This window comes from Oncorhynchus tshawytscha, linkage group LG14, assembly GCF_018296145.1.
Source record: "Oncorhynchus tshawytscha isolate Ot180627B linkage group LG14, Otsh_v2.0, whole genome shotgun sequence".
NCBI classification, from domain to species: Eukaryota; Metazoa; Chordata; class Actinopteri; order Salmoniformes; family Salmonidae; genus Oncorhynchus; species Oncorhynchus tshawytscha.
In genome coordinates, this window is record NC_056442.1 from 1 (window position 1) to 22,500 (window position 22,500).

Sequence of the window (22,500 nt, forward strand, 5' to 3'; positions counted from 1 at the left end):
GCTGTTCCTTCTCATGCTGTGTTCTTGGGTAATCAGGCAGACAGAAAGGGAGGGAGACAGACAGACAGGGAGGGAGACAGACAGATAGGGAGGGAGGCAGGCAAGTAGACAGGGAGGGATGGAGCCAGGGAGGGAGGGAGAACGGCAGACCGGGAGGGGGCAGGCAGGCTGCTCTGTATGTGTCAGCGGGCCTCCGTCACACGGCCAGCGCCAGACATGCTCAGAATCACAACAACATTTCCCATGGTGGCTACAGGGAGGTGACACATCCCAAATGACACCCTACTCCCTATATAGTGCACTACTTTTGACCAGAGCCCTATGGGAAGTGCACTATGTAGGGAATAGGGTGCCATTTAGGATGCAAGCGCTGTGCCACTGCTCGAGGTAGATGTTGCCCTTTACCACAGATCTAGGATCTGATCTCTCTAACTCCTATCCTAAGCTTAGCCATCAGGGGAATGACAAAATATCTGACCCTGTATCAGTGGTTAGGTAACCTTTTTCCATGTGCTTCCTCTTTGCCGTGTTCATTGTCATGTTAACCATGAGGCATAGCAATGATAAGGGTATTCTTTGCTGCTGTTCTGTGTGGGTTAGAAACATATTGGTTTGGGGTGGCAGGTAGCCTGGTGGTTAGAGTATTGGACTTTTCGGTTGCTAGATCAAATCCCTGAGCTGACAAGGTAAAAAAAATAGGTTGTTCTGCCCCTGAACAAGGCAGTTAACTCACTGTTCCTAAGCTGTCATTGTAAATAATAATTTGTTCTTACCTGTCTTGCCTGGTTAAAGAAAATGTTGAATAGGCTGATATTTATGGCAGAGCACTGGTGGGCAAAGAGTCTTATGATACTGTGTTCAGGTGAGATAAGATCCGCATATTTAGTTATGGTTGAGGGCAGGGTGATAGTTTCTCCAGTGATGTCATTGCTATGCTAGTAAGGGACGACTAGCCGCCTTAACAATGAAGAAAACCTTAACCCAACCCTGTGAACTGCTAACTGGTTTTACAAAGAAAGGAACTCCAGTTATTGTCATTTTAGATGTAATCCTGATTCCTGATCTTCCTTACCACACATATGTTAATTAACGACTAAAATATGCATATATTAATAATAATGGAGAGATAGAGAGAGGATCTCCATGGAGAACCCAGTCTTTGAGTGGAACCCTACTTTGAACAAGGACCACAAATCCCCAAGGTGAATACATTAAAACCCACTTTTCACTCCACATTAATTTAATGATATGGAGGAGATTCATACATTTTTTTTTGTTTTGGATTTTTGTTTTAGATTCTGTCTCTCACAGTTGAAGTGTACCTATGATAAAAAATTACAGACCTCTACATGCTTTGTAAGTAGGAAAACCTGCAAAATCGGCAGTGTATCAAATACTTGTTCTCCCCACTGTATCTGTCATGTTTTTTTGTGTATGTGTATATGTGGGGCTCCCGGCGCAGCCGTCTAAGGCACTGCAGCTCAGTACTAGAGGTGTCACTACAGACCCTGGTTCAATTCCAGACTGTATCACCATGGGCTGTGATTGGGAGTTCCATAGGACGGTGCACAATTGGCCCAGCGTTGTCCGGGTTAGGGTTTGGTCGGGGTAGGCCGTCATTGTAAATAAGAATTTGTTCTTAACTGACTTGCCAGGTTAAAGAAAAAATATATAATTTACCAGGTACATGTTGAGGTTAGATAGTACCAGTACTAGCCTACCTTTCTAGACCCACAATCTCTCACTGTTCAGAACAGTTTGTATGATTTTTTTCCTCATCAAAGGGAATGGCATCTTCTCCTCTGGACAGGTGGACGTGCCACTGCTGTATTCCTTCAGCTGTTCTTGTCTAATGATGTTCTGTATTATGTCATTCTGTATTATGTTTCATGTTGTGTGTTGGACCCCAGGAAGAGTTTCTGCTGCTTTTGCAACAGCTAATGGGGATCCTAATAAAATACCAAATACCAAATTCCAGTCTTTACCAATAACCACAGCACCATCTGCTGGTTCAAGAACACACTACTAGAGGGCTCTACACAGAATAGTCTGGTGCACACAATTATTTATTTATACACTAGATGACTGATAGGGGGCGCTGTGTTGGCACTCCCTCACTGTTGTAAAACACATTTTCGAAGCAATAGAAATGCATGTATTAATGTGTACATTTGTTTTTGCCTCGTTTATTCTGTTACAGACACATTTATGCATACTATTATATTATGTGAGCTAAACATAAAATAACAATATATGAAAACATTTTCCTTATAGTATAATTTGTTTTATTACTAATATTACTGTCCCCACATCAACAAAAAAAGACTTAAATGCATGTTCTTGAAACATTTAACTGAAATACAGTAGCATCCCATGTATTCCTATGGAGGACTGGTCCTACTGGGGAGTGCCAATATGGCTGACAGGTGGCTTCAAAGCCTCTCAATGGCCAATACATAGAATTCACAATCCAGGGTTTATATACATCATTGGGTGCACATAATAAGCACTAGTAGAAACACACAAATATAACAACAACATAAAAGAATGGGAAGATGGTTTTGTATGATGCACTGACAAAATGCATCATAACCCAGGGTTAGAGCCAAGATGGAGGTGCGGATGCTTCAAGACAGCGTCTCCTATTAGTCATCTAGTGTTTATATCATAGAGAGAGCAAAGTGTTCAGTCTACAGCGACTAATGCATGCTGGTGTTGGGTGGGCTTTTGGAAGGCCTGCCTTCACTCAGTCACTCTTTTCACGCCACTTCGATACAAAGTGATTTTCATAGTAGGTTAGGAGAGCATTTTCGCTAAACCTAACCCATTTCCTAACCTTAACCTCAGTCTCCTAACCTGCTACATTAATTATCCTAACCTGTGGCGTAAGTTCTACTAACCTTCTATGAAAAAAAAATGTTTTTCACCTTATGAATATGGAGTTTTTCCTGGTCACGACACATGGTCAGGAACCAGTCATCATTCACGAGTAGGGCCAAAGATGGTGGAAAAATCAAGATATCCCATAAAGGTTGTTTGCCATTGAAACAAATGTTCACAGTTCCCATCTACTTAATGGAATTGGTATTTGTTTCATTGACCCATTGTTGACATTGTCCCAAAATGTTTTGCTTGTCGGCACTTATGTTTTCACGATATGTATCTTTCAAAATGCAGAAATCATCATACGGTATGATTTCTGTATTTTGAAAGTGAAATATCTTGAAAACTTGACAGCAGCTCGGTCTGGTCTACTTAGTAAGTATTGTTATTTTTAACCAGAAAAAGGAGCCTATAAAATATCTCGCTTTCTCTTCTGTCTCATGAGCCATGCAGTGAGGATTCAGTTTCTTTCATTGGGTGACAGCAAAGAGCTATCTCCAGTGCCACTAACAGCATTATAGTAGATCGGCAGTGTATCATTTACAGTGTAACCAATGGTTTATTACACAGAGAAATTGACTGCTTTTATGGACGACTGCTGAAACAGACCACTGACATTTCATATCATATGAACGTGTAATTTAGCATGAAGCTGTGATGGTTGTGTTACAGTTTTGCCACCTATCATCTCTATGGGTCGGAAACCTCCAGTGATGCCCTTGATGACTTTTTAGTGACAGGGCTCTAATGCTCTTTCACCTTCTCTCGCCCCTCTCTCTTTCTCTCTGTCTAGATCACGGGGGCGATCCTCTTAGCTGTGGGACTATGGGGAAAGTTTATGCTGGGTGCGTACATATCTATCATCGCTGACAGCTCCACCAACGCTCCTTATGTTCTCATCGGCACCGGAACATGCATCATCGTGTTCGGACTGTTTGGATGCTTCGCTACCTGCCGCGGGAGCCCATGGATGCTCAAGCTGGTGAGAGCTAGGAGAAGTTGATGAGTGCTAGGAGAAGTTGATGAGTGCTAGGAGAAGTTGATGAAGGCTAGGAGAAGTTGATGAGAGCTAGGAGAAGTTGATGAGAGCTAGGAGAAGTTGATGAGAGCTAGGAGAAGTTGATGAGAGCTAGGAGAAGTTGATGAGAGCTAGGAGAAGTTGATGAGAGCTAGAGCTAGGAGCTAGGAGTTGATGAGAGCTGATGAGGAGAAGTTGATGAGAGCTAGGAGAAGTTGATGAGAGCTAGGAGAAGTTGATGAGAGCTAGGAGAGAGCTGGGAGAAGTTGGAGTTGATGAGAGCTAGAGAAGTTGATGAGAGCTAGGAGAAGTTGATGAGAGCTAGGAGAAGTTGATGAGAGCTAGGAGAAGTTGATGAGAGCTAGGAAAAGTTGATGAGAGCTTGGAGAAGTTGATGAGAGCTAGGAGAAGTTGATGAGAGCTAGGAGAAGTTGATGAGAGCTGGGAGAGAGTTTGGAGAAGTTGATGAGAGCTAGGATAATAGAAGTTGATGAGAGCTAGGAGAAGTTGATGAGAGCTAGGAGAAGTTGATGAGAGCTGGGAGAAGTTGGAGAAGTTGATGAGAGCTAGGATAATATTATGAGAGCTAGGAGAAGTTGGTGAGAGCTAGGAGAAGTTGATGAGAGCTAGGAGAAGTTGATGAGAGCTAGGAGAATATTATGACAGCTAGGAGAAGTTGGTGAGAGCTAGGAGAAGTTGGTGAGAGCTAGGAGAAGTTGTTGAGAGCTAGGATAAGTTGGTGAGAGCTAGGAGAAGTTGTTGAGAGCTAGGATAAGTTGGTGAGAGCTAGGAGAAATTGGTGAGTGCTAGGAGAAGTTGATGAGAGCTACGAGAAGTTGGTGAGAGCTAGAGGAGTTGGTGAGAGCTAGGAGAAGCTGGTGAGACCTAGGAGAAGTTGTCATCCGAGTAACTGAAATTTGTCTATTTCTTCCCACTGGGGAAGAAACAGAATTCAACATCTGTTCTACATTTGTTCAAAGTAATATAATTGAAATGACGTGGAAACAACGTTAATTCAACCAGTGTGTGCCCAGTGGGTTTGTTTCTGCCTTTGTTTCGTTTTTGATTCCTTTCCTTCTAAAAATGTCTTCCTTTCCAACTGTCATTCAACTTTCCTTGCAGTGTTTCGAGAATCTTATCGTGAGCAAAGGGTGAGAAAGTCTGCAAAATATACACAGTAACTCAGTGTCCGTTTTGTGGCGCCCTGTGTGCCCTCTCTCTGCAGTATGCCATGTTCCTGTCCCTGATCTTCCTGGCAGAGCTTGTGGCTGGCATCTCCGGGTTTGTCTTTCGTCATGAGGTAGGTGGCCCTGCCATACCTGCCTCTGGCACTCACCCACAGGATCATGAGTACCCACCCACTTGGCACAGATGTCAATTCAACGTCTATTCCACGTTAGTTCAATGTCATTTTGTTGAACTGACGTGGAAACAATGTTGATTCAACCAGTGTGTGCCCATTGGGCAGAATTCATCAGTCAGAGTGTCCATCTGTTCACAACAGGAGAAGCTATGAACACAACAAGAACTTTGTGTTTGTGTTCCCAGATAAAGGGAACCTTCCAGAGGACCTTCAGTGAGGCAGTGAAGAACTACAATTCCCAGGACGAGAGGAGCCTGGCTGTGGACAATGTGCAGCGCAGTGTGAGTGACGGTCATTTTGACAGCCAAATTAGGGTTGTGATTAAAAACGGACTGTGATAAATCTCTCTCCAACCTCTCTCTCTCTCTCTTCACTCTCTCTCTCTCTCTCCCCTCCCTCTCTCTCTCTCTCCCCTCCCTCTCTCTCCCTCTCCATCCCCTTCTCTCCCTCTCTCTCTCTCTCTCCCCTCCCTCTCTCTCCCCCCTCTCTCTCTCTCTCCCCTCTCTCTCTCTCTCTTCACTCTCTCTCTCTCTCTCCCCTCCCCTCTCTCTCTCTCCCCTCCCTCTCTCTCCCTCTCCATCCCCTTCTCTCCCTCTCTCTCTCTCTCTCCCCTCCCTCTCTCTCTCTCTCCAACCTCCCTCTCTCTTCACTCTCTCTCTCTCTCCCCTCCCTCTCTCTCCCCCCTCCCTCCCCTCTCTCTCTCTCTCTCTCTCTCTCCCCTCCCTCTCTCTCCCTCTCCATCCCCTTCTCTCCCTCCAGTTGAAATGCTGTGGTGTGTTGAACTACACCAGCTGGTTCTCCAGTATCTGGTTCCCTAACAACGGCATCCCACCCAGCTGCTGTGCCAGCATCTCTGACTGTAATGCTTCTGACCTGCACAATGTCACCATAGCCCCCAGCAAGGTCCACCAGCAGGTCAGACACACACATGGACAGACAGACACACACCGTACACACTGACAAACACACTCACTTGTCTTGTCTTCTACAGGGCTGTTATGAGCTGGTGACTGACTTCATTGAGACTAACATGGGGATCATTGCTGGAGTGACATTTGGAATAGCGGTCTCACAAGTAAGTAACAGTATGGGCCAGCTGTTCTTCCACTCTCCTTCTGTGTGTGTGTGTGTGTGTGAGCGTGCGCCCAGTGCAGGTTATTAATGATTACACACGGCTGGGGCGATGTTCACCGCTGCTCCTTCAGACCCAATCAGCTAGTCCGCCACTCAGAGCCTGTTCCATCACACACATACCATTCAGGCGCGCCTCGGGAACTATTATGCAGACCAGAGTACAAGAGCACACACACACACTCTCCATCCCTCTCGCTTTTCCACATATGCATACAGACACACGCACACTCTCTCTCTCCCCTACCTCCTTCTCTCTCCATTCCTCTTCTCTCTCCATTTCTCCTCTCTCTCCCTCTCTCCTCATTTCTCCTCTCCCTCCTTCGCTCTCTCCTCATTTCTCCTCTCTCTCTTTCTCTCTCTCTACTCTGCGCGAGTGTGGTCGTTACCTCCTGCTCGGGCTGACATGCTCGATTAGCCCCACAGCGCCGCTCGTCGTCACAGCGACCCCCTCCATTACCCTTAATGGGCCTGGGGGAGGTAGGTAGAGAGAGTGAGAGTGTGTGTGTGTCTCCGTGGACGCTGTGACCTGCGACAGCCTGCTCTTCTGCAGTCCCGAGCCCATTAATTGCACCGTAAACGTTATGGAGGGAAGCGGCGAGGGGAGAAGGAGGGGTGGCAGAGAGAGATCAATGACACCTCTTATAGGAGCAGCCACCCATTTAATTCATCTTATCCCTATCCCTCCTCTCTTCCTTCCCTGATCCCTCCTCTCCTCCTTCCCTGATCCCTCCTTGGCCCTCCATCCCCCGGCAATGAGGATGGAGGGAAGAGGGAGAGGGTGGAGGGAAGAGGGGAAGGGTGGAGGGAAGAGGGAGAGGGTGGAGGGAGAGGGTGGAGGGAAGAGGGGAAGGGTGGAGGGAAGAGGGGAAGGGTGGAGGGAATAGGGAGAGGGTTGAGGGAAGAGGGGAAAAGATGGAGGGAAGAGGGGAGGGTGGAGGGAAGAGGGAGAGGGTGGAGGGAAGAGGGGAGGGTGGAGGGAAGAGGGGGAGGGTGGAGGGAAGAGGGTGGAGGGAAGAGGGGAAGGGTGGAGGGAAGAGTGGGAAGATGGAGGGAAGACAGGACCTCTAAGAGAGATGATTTATTGTGTGCTGTTGGAACTGACTCATTTTCATCACCACCCCCCCTCTCTTTCTCTCCAGTCAATTGGTATGCTGTTGGCATGCTGTCTGTCGAGGCTTATCACTGCCAACCAATATGAGATGGTGTAGCAGTGAGGTGCAGGTGAGTCTGACACACACACAAATACTTTATTTGAATCCACCAATCAAATTTACAAAAAAAGGATCCAAACATGTCAAAGGTCCCTGTATACATGACACTCAAGGGTACAGAAAGCACATCCTTCTCCAAACAGCTAGGCTGCCCATGACAGCTGAAACAGAACAGTACCTAGCCAATTGCTTTGCCCTAGTTTTTGTCAGGCCTGCAATCTGGAGGCCACGCACTGCAAGCCTGTGTACGTGGCCGAGACTCCCAAATATCAGCCCCGCCAGCTTGCACCTCCACCCCACCAGCTTGCACCTCCACCCCAGGCTGTCCCAGCATGCCACAAGGGGCTGGTATTTAAGCAGCTTCTCAGCAAAGGCCTGCTCCATGTAGCCATCCAATGAGCAGCCCACTTCCAAAACGAACACCTCCCCCTGGTCTCCCCCCACAACAACAACATCTGGCACACAGGAAAACCCATCGTCATCAATATCAAACGAGCTTCCATCACACAAGAATGTTTATGCATGCGTGCTGTTGGTGAGACCACTTGTCCCACCTCGCTGGCTATCAGGTCAACAAGACAGTCATGCCTAGCAATGTATAAATCCTTGTATGATCCCCAGCCATTCACAACATGGGCAATGAACTCCATTTCATTTGACTCATGTAGAATACAAACTGGGTCACTATCTGCAGAGTACCAGAGTGCTACACACACACACACTCTTGTGTAGTGCTATTTGTCTCTGTGACTAAGTGCAATACATCCAGTGTAATAAGGGGTTGTGTCACAGACCTCCATGGCTGGAACCCCTACAGCCCCCTGCAAGTCACAGTCAAACACACACACACACACACACAATCGTGATCTCACTATGCAAGGTGGTTATCGCTAGCTCACACCTTCCCAGCAAGGCCCCTCTAATTGGCCGTCCCCGACTGTGCTGCTGTGGATTATAAATAAAGCTGTTTGGCTCGCAATTAAACACTCTGATTTATACCGTGTTGGCAGGGCTGTGTGGCGTGATTATGCCTTAAAGAGTTAGAATCCCCCACTTCTCCCCCCTATGACACACTGGCTTAACCTCATAGGATTTAGCCTCATAGGGTTTAGCCTGATAGTGTTTAGCCTGATAGTGTTTAGCCTGCTAGTGTTTAGCCTGCTAGCGGTTAGCATGGCCGAGCTTCACCAGAGCGTCATTGTCAATTCGAAGCTTGCAGAAACTGTTACTGGCTCCTATCCACCAGACACTGGTTGGCTGTTTTGTCACTTCAGAAGCCTCAGGGCTCTAAATAGACCAGAAGCCTGGCATAGGAGGCGCCGGGAGGGTTAACCGACAGACTGCGTTCCACAGGTGCAGAGAGAGAGAGTGGCATTTAGGCTTCTTACACACATCACCTTCCAAAGGCTCCGCTCATTACAGCAGACAAATGGCAATCCCTCTGGCTGTGTGGCAGCCCTGCAGAGACTTCTCAGGGAGATCTGTCTTCCAAAAGCTTCAGGTGACAAGTTCCAAAAGAGAGGATCCCCTCGTTGTCACTGATTATGGGTGGTGGGGATGGTGTTTTCAGGGAATGTAGTCACACATGCGCAGAGACACACGTACACACACAATCATGTTGAGTCTCTCTGTGATTGTCGGCACCTTTGTTCTTGTTTCCTTCCAGGGAGACCAGGAGGAGGAGAGAGTACACGTCACCTTGGAACCTGGGGAGGAACACACCCAAATGCTGGCACAGTCCATTCTTACTTTTCCACACCTTATCTTTCTTACTTTATCGCTCTCTTTTTCTCTCTTTCATCTCTTTGAACACATTCCTTAATATGCCACCATGCCATGATTAAAAATGTTACCTTTCAAGACCTTAATTCTTCTAAAATGAATGGTTGTCGGTTAGCACCTGCCTCAGCCATATGCTCTGATCCAGGCATGCTTAATTCAAACAGTACCAATCTTCACTTACACAAGTTGACAATATTCCTAAGAAATTACCTTGATGCAACATAGCAGTGGAACGAGGAGCTATTTTCCCCAGTCTAAATTTCCTGGAAATAATTTTTGGGATGCCATCAGAATTTCCAATATGAGGTCTTTGAAAGAAACTTGAGCTTACTCAGAAGTGACTGAGTCTCTCTAACTGACACACTCTCTCTCTCTCTCTCTCACACACACAGCGTCTGCTTTTTGCTGCTACATGGACTACAGTAAACCTACATCCTGCTTCTAATGACTATCACTCTAAATGACCTTGTGCAAGTTGCTCTCTGTGGATGTGTATTTGTGATGCGTTTAGATCCTCTGTATTCAGTCCTGTACTTGGTGATATCTGCCACTCCCTCCCCTGTGCCTTCTGTCTGTCAGTCATAATCAGTCATAATGTTGTTTTGTTGTTGTAATATTTCATTTCATTTTAAAAGTCTTAATTAGTCATGTGTGTTTCTATAACAGTAGTCTGAGACAAAGCCATTTTTCTGGTTTAAACCCCAGTTTTGGTGTTCAAATGTTTTTACACATTCACCTTCTGCTTGAGATCCCACTCTATTTGACTATCCTTGTCCATTCTCCAGCACATCCAGTTCTCTCTCTCACTCCACCGCCACACCCCAGTACATTCGGTTCCAACACCCTCCCCCCTGACTGACGCATATCGCTGCACAAACTAGAGTTTCACTGAGTCAGCACTGCTTTCTGATGATGAGAGAAGACTATTCTACTTCCTGTCTTTTGTTGTTGCCGTTTGCTTCTCACTATATGGGATTGGTAGACGGAGAGAGAGCCAACTGGGCACAGACTGGTTGAATCAATGTTGTTTCCACGTCATTTGTGGAATAGACGGTGAATTAATGTCTGTCCAGTGATAGAAAGAGAGAGAGAGATTCATTCTCAGTGGCAGGACTTGAGGTGTTCGAGCTCGATTCGGTCTGTCATTGCTCTGGCTTGGAACAATCAAATGAAATACCACTTTTTGAAGATTTGCCACTTTTGTGTATTACTTAAATGGAGAATCAGTAATATGACAGCAACCTCTTAGGTGGGAATGACTGTACTACGCTTTAGCGAGGGCCTGGGAGTAGAATGGAATGGGGCAGACCACCGAGGTCACTGACAATGTAACTGGTTTCATTCAATTGTCATGTGAGTACAGAAAACTGGTTCCAAGATTCTATTTCTGTAATTACTAGGATTCTTTTAGGTTTTTGTTGTTGTTTGTTTTGGGGTTTTGAGCATTCTGAAGTAGCTCTGTGTTTTCGGGGATCAGTATTACAACCAATGTACATGATCAATTTATCTCTCAATCCAAAATTGGACAGATGAAATAAGACTGTATAAAAAAAAAAGAAAACGTTTTAAAATGCATCACCAGCTAGCATGCCAACAAATGTATGTTGATATTGTGAACAATTGTGATCTTGAATCTATGAATAAAATGGTCATTACATCGTTTCAGTTGTGAGCTTCTGTTGTGAGATATTTACTCTCTATTTTGTTTCTAGAACCGAGTATTTTTTGTTGTTGATAATAAGGTGGGTAGTTAATCGTCATTAATTCATTCTGCCCCTGATAGATCCAATATAATTTACAGGTAGCAATAATATTTTTTACCCCACGGTGTCACTATCACATCTATGAAAAACGTATTCGCGATACCGTCTAGAAAGGGTGTTCGTGAGGCAGGTTTGACCATAGAATTAGCTATTAGAATAATTTAATTACAGTAATTTAATAGGATTTTTATGGGCTTGACTGTAAAAAAAAAATTACGAACAAGAACATCATCAAATGAAATCCTTACCATTTGTTACAATGTAACGTATTCACAATGGACATCCGTATTCGTGATCATGAATCTGTTACAGCATCAGCAACTATACTTTGTTGATACAGCATAAACAACTAACTACTTTGTTGATAGTGAATACATTGTTAAAATTGTCACTAGTACACCTACTACTTAAAGTGTTTTTGTGGGCAGGAATGACGCAACACCCGCCTGAATTAAACTCCTGTTTCAACACGTCGCCAGTTTCCTCAGATGAGCCTGCTCTATTCCACAACCCAAATTGCATAATTATGATTCCTTCCTCGCCTCCGTATTTCTTTGAAAGGATGTCATTTGAGACCCTCAAATTCAAACGTACACGAGCCCTGGTTTTACTAAAACTGTGAAAGCAAGTTTGTCACAGTACACATTTGTGTCATCATTATTGAAGTGACATTATGTTATTTTCTTCATAATCTCTCCAAAAGAGGAAGTATGGAAGGATGGTAAAGATAGGTGTTTTTGTTGAAGGAAGTAAACATGTTCTAACCGTGAGTTGACTTGGCAGAAAATCAGCAGGGTGTGTGATAGACCGGCTAAAATCTGATTGGCTGAAAACGGAGTTACCGCATGTGGGCTGACGCAAGTACGCCACTATGCATCTCACCGTCCTCCTGCTGGTGTTGAGGATTTGTTAAGCTAGCAAGCTGCTATCGGTCGCTTCGCTCACAACAAGCTGTCAAATTAAGACTTTATGCCTTCCACAGAAGTTTAACGAGTGAAGTGGTTATTCGGAAAAATACCAGGGACAATAACATCACGGTGAGTTTGTACTGCTTGAGCTAAATTTGTTCTCCACATATGGCTAGCTAATGTTAGCTGTTAATTCGGTGAGTTGAGAACGGAAGCATCAATTGTCCAGTGTAAGGATTTCTTAATTTGTGGTAGGCCTACTATGCAACTAATGATACTGAAATAACGTTACTTGAAGTAACTAACCGTATGGTGTCTCTTATTTCAGGTCGTTCATCCTGTTACTTTGGCCTGAAAACATTCGACTGAGACAGATCCGGGAACGCCCTTAGAAAAAATACACTTGTTAGTCAATTAGTGAGTAACGTTAGGTAGTACAGTCTCACAAAGCAGGCAAAACGTTTGAAAAGTCTGGACGTTTCCTCGGGCTGAGTAAGCTTTTGCAGCAGCTAAATTTGTAATTGTAATCCGATAAAGAGCATTAGCTAGTTAGCTTGTTAAGGTTGATTTCAGACTGACAGAGTAAAACTGCATTATCATCGGTGACTCGAGGTAACTAGATTGTCTGCACGCGGTCAGGTTTCTCGCAAAAATGATGCACATTTCGGATTCGTACAATCAAAAGAATTCATTGTTCAATGCAATGAACCGATTTATTGGTGCTGTGAATAACATGGATCAGACGGTGATGGTTCCTAGTCTACTAAGAGACGTGCCTCTAGACGAGGAAGAAGAGGTGAAAACGATATCACCGATTAGGACCGCCAGCAATGGGTCAACCACCTATTTCCAGGACGGGGACATGTACAATTACTATGTGCTATTAAAATCGATCAGGAATGACATCGAATGGGGGGTCCTACAAGCCGACGACAGGCGGAAAGAAAAAATGGGGGTGACCGCGTTGGACATATCCAGAATAGAATCCGATGATGATGATTTGGAGAAACAATTTCATTATCATTTGACCGGACTACACACGGTTCTGTCCAAGCTTACCCGGAAAGCAAACACCCTCACGAACAGGTACAATCAGGAGATTGGAATAAGGGGCTGTGGACTGTGACTACTAGAAAGTTGAGTGTGTCAGGCGATAACATCAAAAGTCATTGGTGAATTGGGGGGGGTCCTAGTGATATCGTTTGTATTTATTCCCAATGTAAATGTAACCTAGACGTGTTTCATATGCATTGTTAAACATTTCCCATCTACTGTTTGAATGATTGTTTGCACTAAGTCTTGTGTATTAACGGATTATTGTATGGATGGTCTGTCCACGTTAACATTTTTTGTTGTTGATTGGGCAACATTGCATAATGCCTACTGACAGTGATTTCATATGTTATGGTAGCAATGAGTCATTGCCATACCATTGACTAAATCATATGCTTAATAATCTGTGAACTGGAATCAAATGATAATTATTTTGAATTTGAGAGATTCCAAGAGATTAACACCAACTGTAAACCTTATTTAAGCACCGTTTTATTTTTCTATAGAAATGACGGCTCAGCGATTAAACATCTGCTTATTGTTATGTTGTGATCAGTTTATTTGACAGTCACTGGTTTATTGAGAGGTACACAACTTCGGCATGATAGTTTTGTGACTTGATTAAACTGTAAGATTGTGATTAGTCTGAACTGAAGCCTACAGTGGGTATAGAAAGTCACCACCCCCTTTCAAAATGTTCACCTTTTGTTGCCTTACAGCCTGAAATGTAAACACATACATTTAGACTTTTCCCAGCTTTATTTACACACCATAACCCACAACATCCAAGTGAATCTTTCTCTTCTAAACTCAAAGTAAAACAGTAAAATACCCTATTTGGATAAGTGAACCCTCCCACCCCTTACAATTGCAAACTTGTTTTCCATCTGTGATCCATTTTAGGACTTTGATCAGTTCAGAATAAAAGCAGTTTTTCTATAGAGGACTCCACTGCTCAGTAGTGCAATTCAAAGCAAAGAGTCCACTATGGTAGGAAAGGTACTGTCAAAAGATCCATGAGATAAAATTGTGAAAAGGCACAAGTCGGGCTGGATATAAAAAGATTTCAAAGGTTTTGTCCCTTGGAGCACAGTTAAGACCATTTTTATTAGTTTTTATTTAACTGTTAGTTTACCAGGTAAGTTGACTGAGAACACATTCTCATTTACAGCAACGACCTGGGGAATAGTTACAGGGGAGAGGAGGGGGATGAATGAGCCTATTGTAAGCTATTAAGAAGTGGTTAAGGTTTATGGCACCACTCAGACCCCGCATAGATCAGGTCGTCCCTCCAAACTGGAAGACCGGGCAAGGAGGAGACTGATCAGAGAGGCTACCAAGAAGTCATTGGCGACTTTGAAGGAGTTTCAGGCCTTTATGGCAAAGACTGGTCAATGTGTGCACGTGCCCACTATCACAAGCACTCTACAGATCTGGCCTCTATGGGAGGGTGGTAAGAAGAAAAAACCCACATCAAGTCTCGTTTGAGCTTTGCCAAAAAGCACATTGTAGATTCTGAGGCAAAGTGGGAAAAGCTGCTGTGGTCAAATGAGACCAAATTGAACGTTTTGGTCTGAATGCAAAACGATATGTCTGGAGAAAACACAATACATCAGTAAAGAACACCATGTCTACAGTAAAGAACACTATTCCTACAGTAAAGAACACCATGTCTACTATAAGGAACACCATTGTCTACAGTAAAACACCATGCCTACAGTAAAACACCATGCCTACAGCAAAGAACACCATGTCTACAGTAAAGAACACCATGCCTACAGTAAAGAACACCATGTCTACAGTAAAACACCATGCCTACAGTAAAGAACACCATGCCTACAGTAAAGAACACCATGTCTAGAGTAAAACACCTTGTCTACAGTAAAGAACACCATGTCTACAGTAAAGAACACCATGCCTACAGTAAAACACCATGCCTACAGTAAAGAACACCATGCCTACAGTAAAACACACCATGCCTACAGTAAAACACCATGCCTACAGTAAAGAACACCATGCCTCCAGTAAAGAACACCATGCCTACAGTAAAGAACACCATGTCTACAGTGAAGAACACCATGACTACAGTAAAGAACACAATGTCTACATTAAAACACCATGTCTACAGTAAAACACCATGTCTACAGTAAAGAACACCATGTCTACAGTAAAACACCATGTCTACAGTAAAGAACACCATGCCTACAGTAAAGAACACCATGCCTACAGTAAAGAACACCATGTCTACAGTGAAGAACACCATGACTACAGTAAAGAACACAATGTCTACATTAAAACACCATGTCTACAGTAAAACACCATGTCTACAGTAAAACACCATGCCTACAGTAAAACACCATGCCTACAGTAAAACACCATGCCTACAGTAAAGAACACCATGCCCACAGTAAAGAACACCATGCCTACAGTAAAGAACACCATGCATACAGTAAAACACACCATGCCTACAGTAAAGAACACCATGTCTACAGTAAAGAACACCATGCCTACAGTAAAGAACACCATGTATACAGTAAAACACCATGCCTACAGTAAAACAACATGTCTACAGTAAAGAACACAATGTCTACAGTAAAACACCATGTCTACAGTAAAACACCATGTCTACAGTAAAACACCATGCCTACAGTAAAACACCATGTCTACAGTAAAACACCATGCCTACAGTAAAGAACACCATGCCTACAGTAAAACACCATGCCTACAGTAAAGAACACCATGCCTACAGTAAAGAACACCATGCCTACAGTAAAACACCATGCCTACAGTAAAGAACACCATGCCTACAGTAAAACATCATGCCCACAGTAAAGTACACCATGCCTACAGTAAAACACCATGCCTACAGTAAAACACCATGCCTACAGTAAAGATCACCATTTCTACAGTAAAGAACACCATGCCTACAGTAAAACACAATGCCTACAGTAAAGAACACCATGCCTACAGTAAAGAACACAATGCCTACAGTAAAACACCATGCCTACAGTAAAGAACACCATGCCTACAGTAAAACACACCATGCCTACAGTAAAACACCATGCCTACAGTAAAGAACACCATGCCTCCAGTAAAGAACACCATGCCTACAGTAAAGAAAAACCATGTCTACAGTGAAGAACACCATGACTACAGTAAAGAACACAATGTCTACATTAAAACACCATGTCTACAGTAAAACACCATGTCTACAGTAAAGAACACCATGCCTACAGTAAAGAACACCATGCCTACAGTAAAGAACACCATGCCTACAGTAAAGAACACCATGCCTACAGTAAAACACCATGCCTACAGTAAAGAACACCATGCCTACAGTAAAACATCATGCCCACAGTAAAGTACACCATGCCTACAGTAAAACACCATGCCTACAGTAAAACACCATGCCTACAGTAAAGATCACCATTTCTACAGTAAAGAACACCATGCCTACAGTAAAACACAATGCCTACAGTAAAGAACACCATGCCTACAGTAAAGAACACAATGCCTACAGTAAAACACCATGCCTACAGTAAAGAACACCATGCCTACAGTAAAGAACACCATGTCTAGAGTAAAACACCTTGTCTACAGTAAAGAACACCATGTCTACAGTAAAGAACACCATGCCTACAGTAAAACACCATGCCTACAGTAAAGAACACCATGCCTACAGTAAAACACACCATGCCTACAGTAAAACACCATGCCTACAGTAAAGAACACCATGCCTCCAGTAAAGAACACCATGCCTACAGTAAAGAAAACCATGTCTACAGTGAAGAACACCATGACTACAGTAAAGAACACAATGTCTACATTAAAACACCATGTCTACAGTAAAACACCATGTCTACAGTAAAGAACACCATGCCTACAGTAAAGAACACCATGCCTACAGTAAAGAACACCATGTCTACAGTGAAGAACACCATGACTACAGTAAAGAACACAATGTCTACATTAAAACACCATGTCTACAGTAAAACACCATGTCTACAGTAAAACACCATGCCTACAGTAAAACACCATGCCTACAGTAAAACACCATGCCTACAGTAAAGAACACCATGCCCACAGTAAAGAACACCATGCCTACAGTAAAACACCATGCCTACAGTAAAGAACACCATGCCTACAGTAAAGAACACCATGCCTACAGTAAAGAACACCATGCCTACAGTAAAACACACCATGCCTACAGTAAAACACCATGCCTTCAGTAAAACACTATGCCTACAGTAAAGAACACCATGCCTACAGTAAAACACCATGCCTACAGTAAAGAACACCATGTCTACAGTAAAACACCATGCCTACAGTAAAACACCATGCCTACAGTAAAGAACACCATGCCTCCAGTAAAAAACACCATGCCTACAGTAAAACACCATGCCTACAGTAAAGCCTAAGTAAAACACCATGTCTACAGTAAAACACCATGCCTACAGTAAAACACCATGCCTACAGTAAAGAACACCATGCCTCCAGTAAAAAACACCATGCCTACAGTAAAACACCATGCCTACAGTAAAACACCATGCCTACAGTAAAACACGGTGGTGGCAGAATCCCATTGTGGAGGTGTTTCTCTTCAGCAGGGTCAGGATAGAAGGGAAAATGGACAGTGCAAAATCCAGACAGATTCTTGAGGAGAACCGACTGCCCTCTGCCAGGAAGTTGAAAATGGGAAGATGGTTCACGTTTCAACATGACAATGACCCAAAGCACACTGCCAAAGCAACCGTACAGTGCCTGAAGGACAAGAAGGTGAATGTCCTCGAGTGCCTAGTCAGAGCCCCGACCTAAATCCCATTGAGAGTCTGTGGAATGACTTGAAGAGTGCAGTCCATAAACGGTCACCATGCAATTTGACTGAGCTTCAACAATTCTACAAGGAAGAATGGGCAAATATTGCACAGTCAAGGTGTGCAAAGTTATTAGAGACGTATTCAAAGAGAGTCATGACTAATTCAAGGAAAAGGTGGTTCAACCAACTCTGTTCATTTATTCGAATAGGGTATTTTGCAGTTTTAATTTGAATACATTTTTTGTAAGAATTATTTTAACATTTTTTTTACTTGGATATTCTGGGTTACTGTGTGTAAATGTAGCCCGAAAAAGTAATTTTATGTGTTTTCATTTCAGGCTGTAACAACATGCCCAAACCGGGAAGCGTGCGCGACCGTGCGCAAATTGAGTTTGTCCCCCCGCACCAAACGAGATCACAACATGCAGTTTGAAATATCAAAACAAACTCAGAACCAATTATTATCTTAATTTGGGGACAGGTTGAAAAGCATTAAACATTTATGGCAATTTAGCTACCTAGCTTACAGTTGCTAGCTAATTTGTCCTGGGATATAAACATTGGGTTGTTATTTTACCTGAAATGCACAAGGTCCTCTACTCCTACAATTAATCCACACATGAAACGGTCAACCAAGTCGTTTCTAGCCATCTCTCCTCCTTCCAGGCTTTTTCCTCTTTGGACTTTATACGGCGATTGGCATCTAACTTTCATAATAAGGTGTATTACCACAACCGACTGACCTCAGTTCATCATTCAATGACCCACGTGGATATAACCAATGAGGAGATGGCTCGTGGGTAATGCTTCTTTAAACCAATGAGGAGATGGGAGAGGCAGGACTTGCATGCTTTCACTGTCACAAATAGAACTGACTTGCAAGCAGATGCTTGTTGGCGTACGTGAGCAGTGTCAGTGCAATGATTGAATAACATGTATGTGTACATTTATTTTGCAATGCTCGTGCACGCGACACGAGCGATGTGGTCAGCATGTCAGGCAACAAAGGGTGAACATTGTATATTCTGTATATTCTGGGCAAATATGAATTTGTCAATAAGGTCATCTGAGGTCATACAAAGGTCAGGCATAATGTAATCAAACATTCACAGGAACTCAAACAGGTCCATTTCCAGTTGGCAAGAAATACCTCTTATGCAGTACTGTTGATTCCAAGATTTTTCTAGGTTGTGGGATTCCATGTATCCGGGATAAAACTATTAGATTGTCAACCTCTGAGATACAAGATTCAAATCCTTCAGATACTTGATCTTCCTTGAACCCCTTTCCCCATTGGGCTTATTTAAACTGTTGCCAACCACATATGGCCTGTGTTCTGGTGTGGTGCTGGGACAACTATTAGGCCAGTGCAGTACTGTATGTCTGGACATGAGATTAAAGTCACTGTGGCCAGATTTGGACCTGGCTGTAATTGAGGCTGTGACACAACCTTTCTACTTGACTGTCTGCCAGACCCGCTGCCATTCACAGCCAGATCCCAGATATCTCACCAGCCTCTCATCTCCATCCACTTCAATAGAAAAAAATAAAGAAATGAACACAAATTGGAATTCTACACTGTTTAGGTCTAATACAGTTGTATTAGGGTCAGTAGGTCTTTAGTATTGTCATTTAGTAGGGGATTGTTTTGATTCACTAGGCCTTTGGATTGCTGTGTGTCCTGTGCTTAAAGTTATGGTACGTGTTATGGTTAGCATTCTAAACCAAAGTCACGAGACGGCAGTTTCATAACTCCTAGAGTTAATTGCATCATCTACCTCTCAACTCCAGTGGATGCTGCAACTCTGAAATAGACAAATTCCTTTGAGATGGAAAAGTGTTCCAACACCTATCCACTTACTCTCTCATTTCAAAGGTTGCCTTGACAACAGCCAAACCCCTTGACCCTCTCTGACAGCACAGATTATTCTGTATATCTAGTCAGACAGGTACAGTAGGTGACCTTCACCCTCAAAGGGAGAGGTGTCACACCTGATAATCTTATATGAGGTGGCATTGTGCTGGCAAAGCCTCTCTGCCAGTCAACAGGGATGACTGTTGCTGTGGAGAAATATAATCTAGGCAGTACTTTGCCATCTATTGTAGTCAATCACAACAGGTCTGACTCTATTTTCAGTTATTTTCTCCACATACAACACTGTCACCTCAGTTCACCCGAGTCTTGTTCGATCATATCACACCAGTGTACCACAGTTCAACCCGTTTGTTTGATTGTCTCAGACGTGACCACAGATAATGCAGTAGTGGCCAACTGTGTTAAGTAGCATGGAAAGGATTAACTGTTCCCTGTTAATATAATAATAACCCATGTCATTTAGCAGACGCTTTCATCCAAAGTGACTTACAGTCATGCGTGCATTCATTTTAAGTACGGGTGGTCCCGGGAATCAAACCCAATATCCTGGTGTTGCAATCACCGTGCCTTACCAACTGAGAAGCCTTTAGATAAAGGTCTTTGTCTTAAACATACATACAGTGAGTTTCTATACGGAAGGATCTGTTCAGGAGAGCAGTGCTACAGTACATGATGAATACAATGCTAGCATTGAGCTACATCCTCAGGTCAGTTTGACTCACGTTCCAGACTGTATCAACTGACATTGTCTTTGTGAGCAAACATCTGAAGGGATGTAATAGGATAATTCATCCAAATTGCAAATTGCAAAATGACATGTTGGTTTCCTTGTATGCAGTCTATGGACAAGGTATGACAGCAGACAGTTATTCATGCTTTGGTTTAGCTTCCCTGGCACTGTTTCCATGCGCGAAAAATACTCATATCAGGACCATGACGTGAATGCGATTTATGCCACAAATGCTAAAATGTTAACATTTAGAAGCTGTGCCATGGAAATAAAACCAAAGCATGAATTGCTGTCATACCTTTTACGTAGACTGCTTATAGGGTAAGGAAACCAATGTGTCATTTAGTAATCTGAGTGAACTATACCATTAAGACGTAATGTCCCTGTAACGGTCTGAGTGTAGTGGGTGAGGAGTCAGGCGCAGGAAGCAGAGAGTTCAGGGGAGTGCTATTTTAATGCACTGACACAAACGCTGAACATAAGCCAACCCTCACAAAAACACAGGGCGTACTGAACAAACAAATGCCCAGAATACTCCAGATTCTGGTGGTCGGTCCAGATGAGAAAGGGGTGCTTAGCCCCCTCAAGCCAGTATCTCCACCCCCGAGGTGGAAATGCGATAACCCAGAAAGGAGACGGCTCGTTTGGAGAACACACACTTCTCAGCCTTGACGTATAGGTCATGCTCCAGCAGTCTACCAAGCACCTTGCGTACCAGAGACACATGCGCGGCGTGAGTGGCTGAGTAGATCAGAATGTCATCGATATAAACAACCACTCCCTGCCCGTGCAGGTCCCTGAGAATATCGTCTACAAAGGATTGAAAAATGGCTGGAGCATTTTTTAACCCATACGGCATGACGCGGTACTCATAGTGGCCCGATGTGGTACTAAATGCGGTTTTCCACTCGTCTCCCTTCCGAATACGCACCAGGCTATACGCGCTCCTGAGATCCAATTTTGTGAAGAACTGCGCTCCCTGAAAGGATTCCACTGCCGTAGCAATGAGAGGTAGTGGGTAGCTGAACCCCACTGTGATGGCATTTAGACCTCTATAATCAATACAAGGACGCAAACCTCCCTCCTTTTTCTTCACAAAAAAGGTTCAGTCTCCCTAGAAACTCGAGGAGACGGGTGAAATGGAGGACCGAATGTACCCCTGTCCCAGAGACTCCGTGATATATGTCTCCATAGCCAACGTCTCCTCTTGGGACAATGGGTACACGTGACTCTTGGGAAGCGCAGCGTTTACCTGGAGATCTATCGCACAATCCCTTCCCGGTCGATGTGGTGGTAATTTAGTCGCCTTCTTTTTACTAAAAGCGATTGCCAAATCGGCATACTCGGGGAATGCACACTGTGGGACCCTGGTCTGGACTTTCCACCGAGGTGGCACCGACGGAAACTCCCAGACACCTTCCAGAACACTCCTCTGACCACCCCTGGAGAACCCCTGTCTCCACAAAATTTTAGGATTGTGCCGGGCCAGCCAGGGAATCCCCAACACCACTGGAAACGCAGGCGAATCAATAATATAGAGACTGATACGCTCCCTATGATTCCCCTGCGTTACCATGTCCAGTGGGATTGTGGTCTCCCTGACCACCCCTGACCCTAATGGCCGGCTATCTAGGGAGTGCACGGGAAAGGGAGAATCTATCGGCACAAGCGGAACACCTAATTTAATAGCAAGTCCGTGATCCATAAAGTTCCCAGCTGCGCCTGAATCGACTAGCGCCCTATGCTGGGAAGAGGGGAAAAAGTTAAGAAAAAAAATCAAGACAAACATGTGACCAACAGGGGGTTCTGGGTGAGTTTGGTGCTGACTCACCTGGGGTGATCGAGAAATGTTCCGCCTGCCATCTCGACTCCCAGACGGACCCCCCCAGCACCGATCGGCCATGTGTCCTCTCCGACCACAGTTGGTGCAGAGGGAGCCTCCTCCTCCGGTACCCCTCGGCAA

General features: G+C 44.0%; 2 protein-coding genes across 2 annotated transcripts; both read left to right on the plus strand.

Annotated features, from left to right (window-relative positions):
- Positions 1–3,651: 3,651 nt before the first annotated feature.
- On the plus strand, positions 3,652–10,954 carry LOC112253644 (tetraspanin-7). Its single transcript, XM_042296657.1, has 7 exons — positions 3,652–3,865; positions 5,127–5,201; positions 5,450–5,545; positions 6,024–6,179; positions 6,256–6,339; positions 7,538–7,619; positions 9,276–10,954. Exons 1-6 carry the CDS (start codon positions 3,722–3,724, stop codon positions 7,604–7,606), a joined length of 624 nt encoding a protein of 207 aa, XP_042152591.1. The 5' UTR covers positions 3,652–3,721; the 3' UTR covers positions 7,607–7,619; positions 9,276–10,954.
- A 1,053-nt stretch (positions 10,955–12,007) lies between these two features.
- Positions 12,008–13,659, plus strand: LOC121839212 (mid1-interacting protein 1-B-like). Its single transcript, XM_042296658.1, has 2 exons — positions 12,008–12,191; positions 12,391–13,659. Exon 2 carries the CDS (start codon positions 12,715–12,717, stop codon positions 13,186–13,188), a length of 474 nt encoding a protein of 157 aa, XP_042152592.1. The 5' UTR covers positions 12,008–12,191; positions 12,391–12,714; the 3' UTR covers positions 13,189–13,659.
- Positions 13,660–22,500: the final 8,841 nt, after the last annotated feature.

What these genes read in the sequence shown, in the direction of transcription:
- LOC121839212 (XM_042296658.1), top strand. Translation starts at nt 12,715, where the DNA reads ATGATGCACATTTCGGATTCGTACAATCAAAAGAATTCATTGTTCAAT.
- LOC112253644 (XM_042296657.1), top strand. Translation starts at nt 3,722, where the DNA reads ATGCTGGGTGCGTACATATCTATCATCGCTGACAGCTCCACCAACGCT. An exon ending in GCCCATGGATGCTCAAGCTG is followed by an intron (nt 3,866 to 5,126) that starts GTGAGAGCTAGG and finishes CTCTCTCTGCAG; the next exon opens with TATGCCATGTTCCTGTCCCT. An exon ending in TTGGAATAGCGGTCTCACAA is followed by an intron (nt 6,340 to 7,537) that starts GTAAGTAACAGT and finishes CTTTCTCTCCAG; the next exon opens with TCAATTGGTATGCTGTTGGC.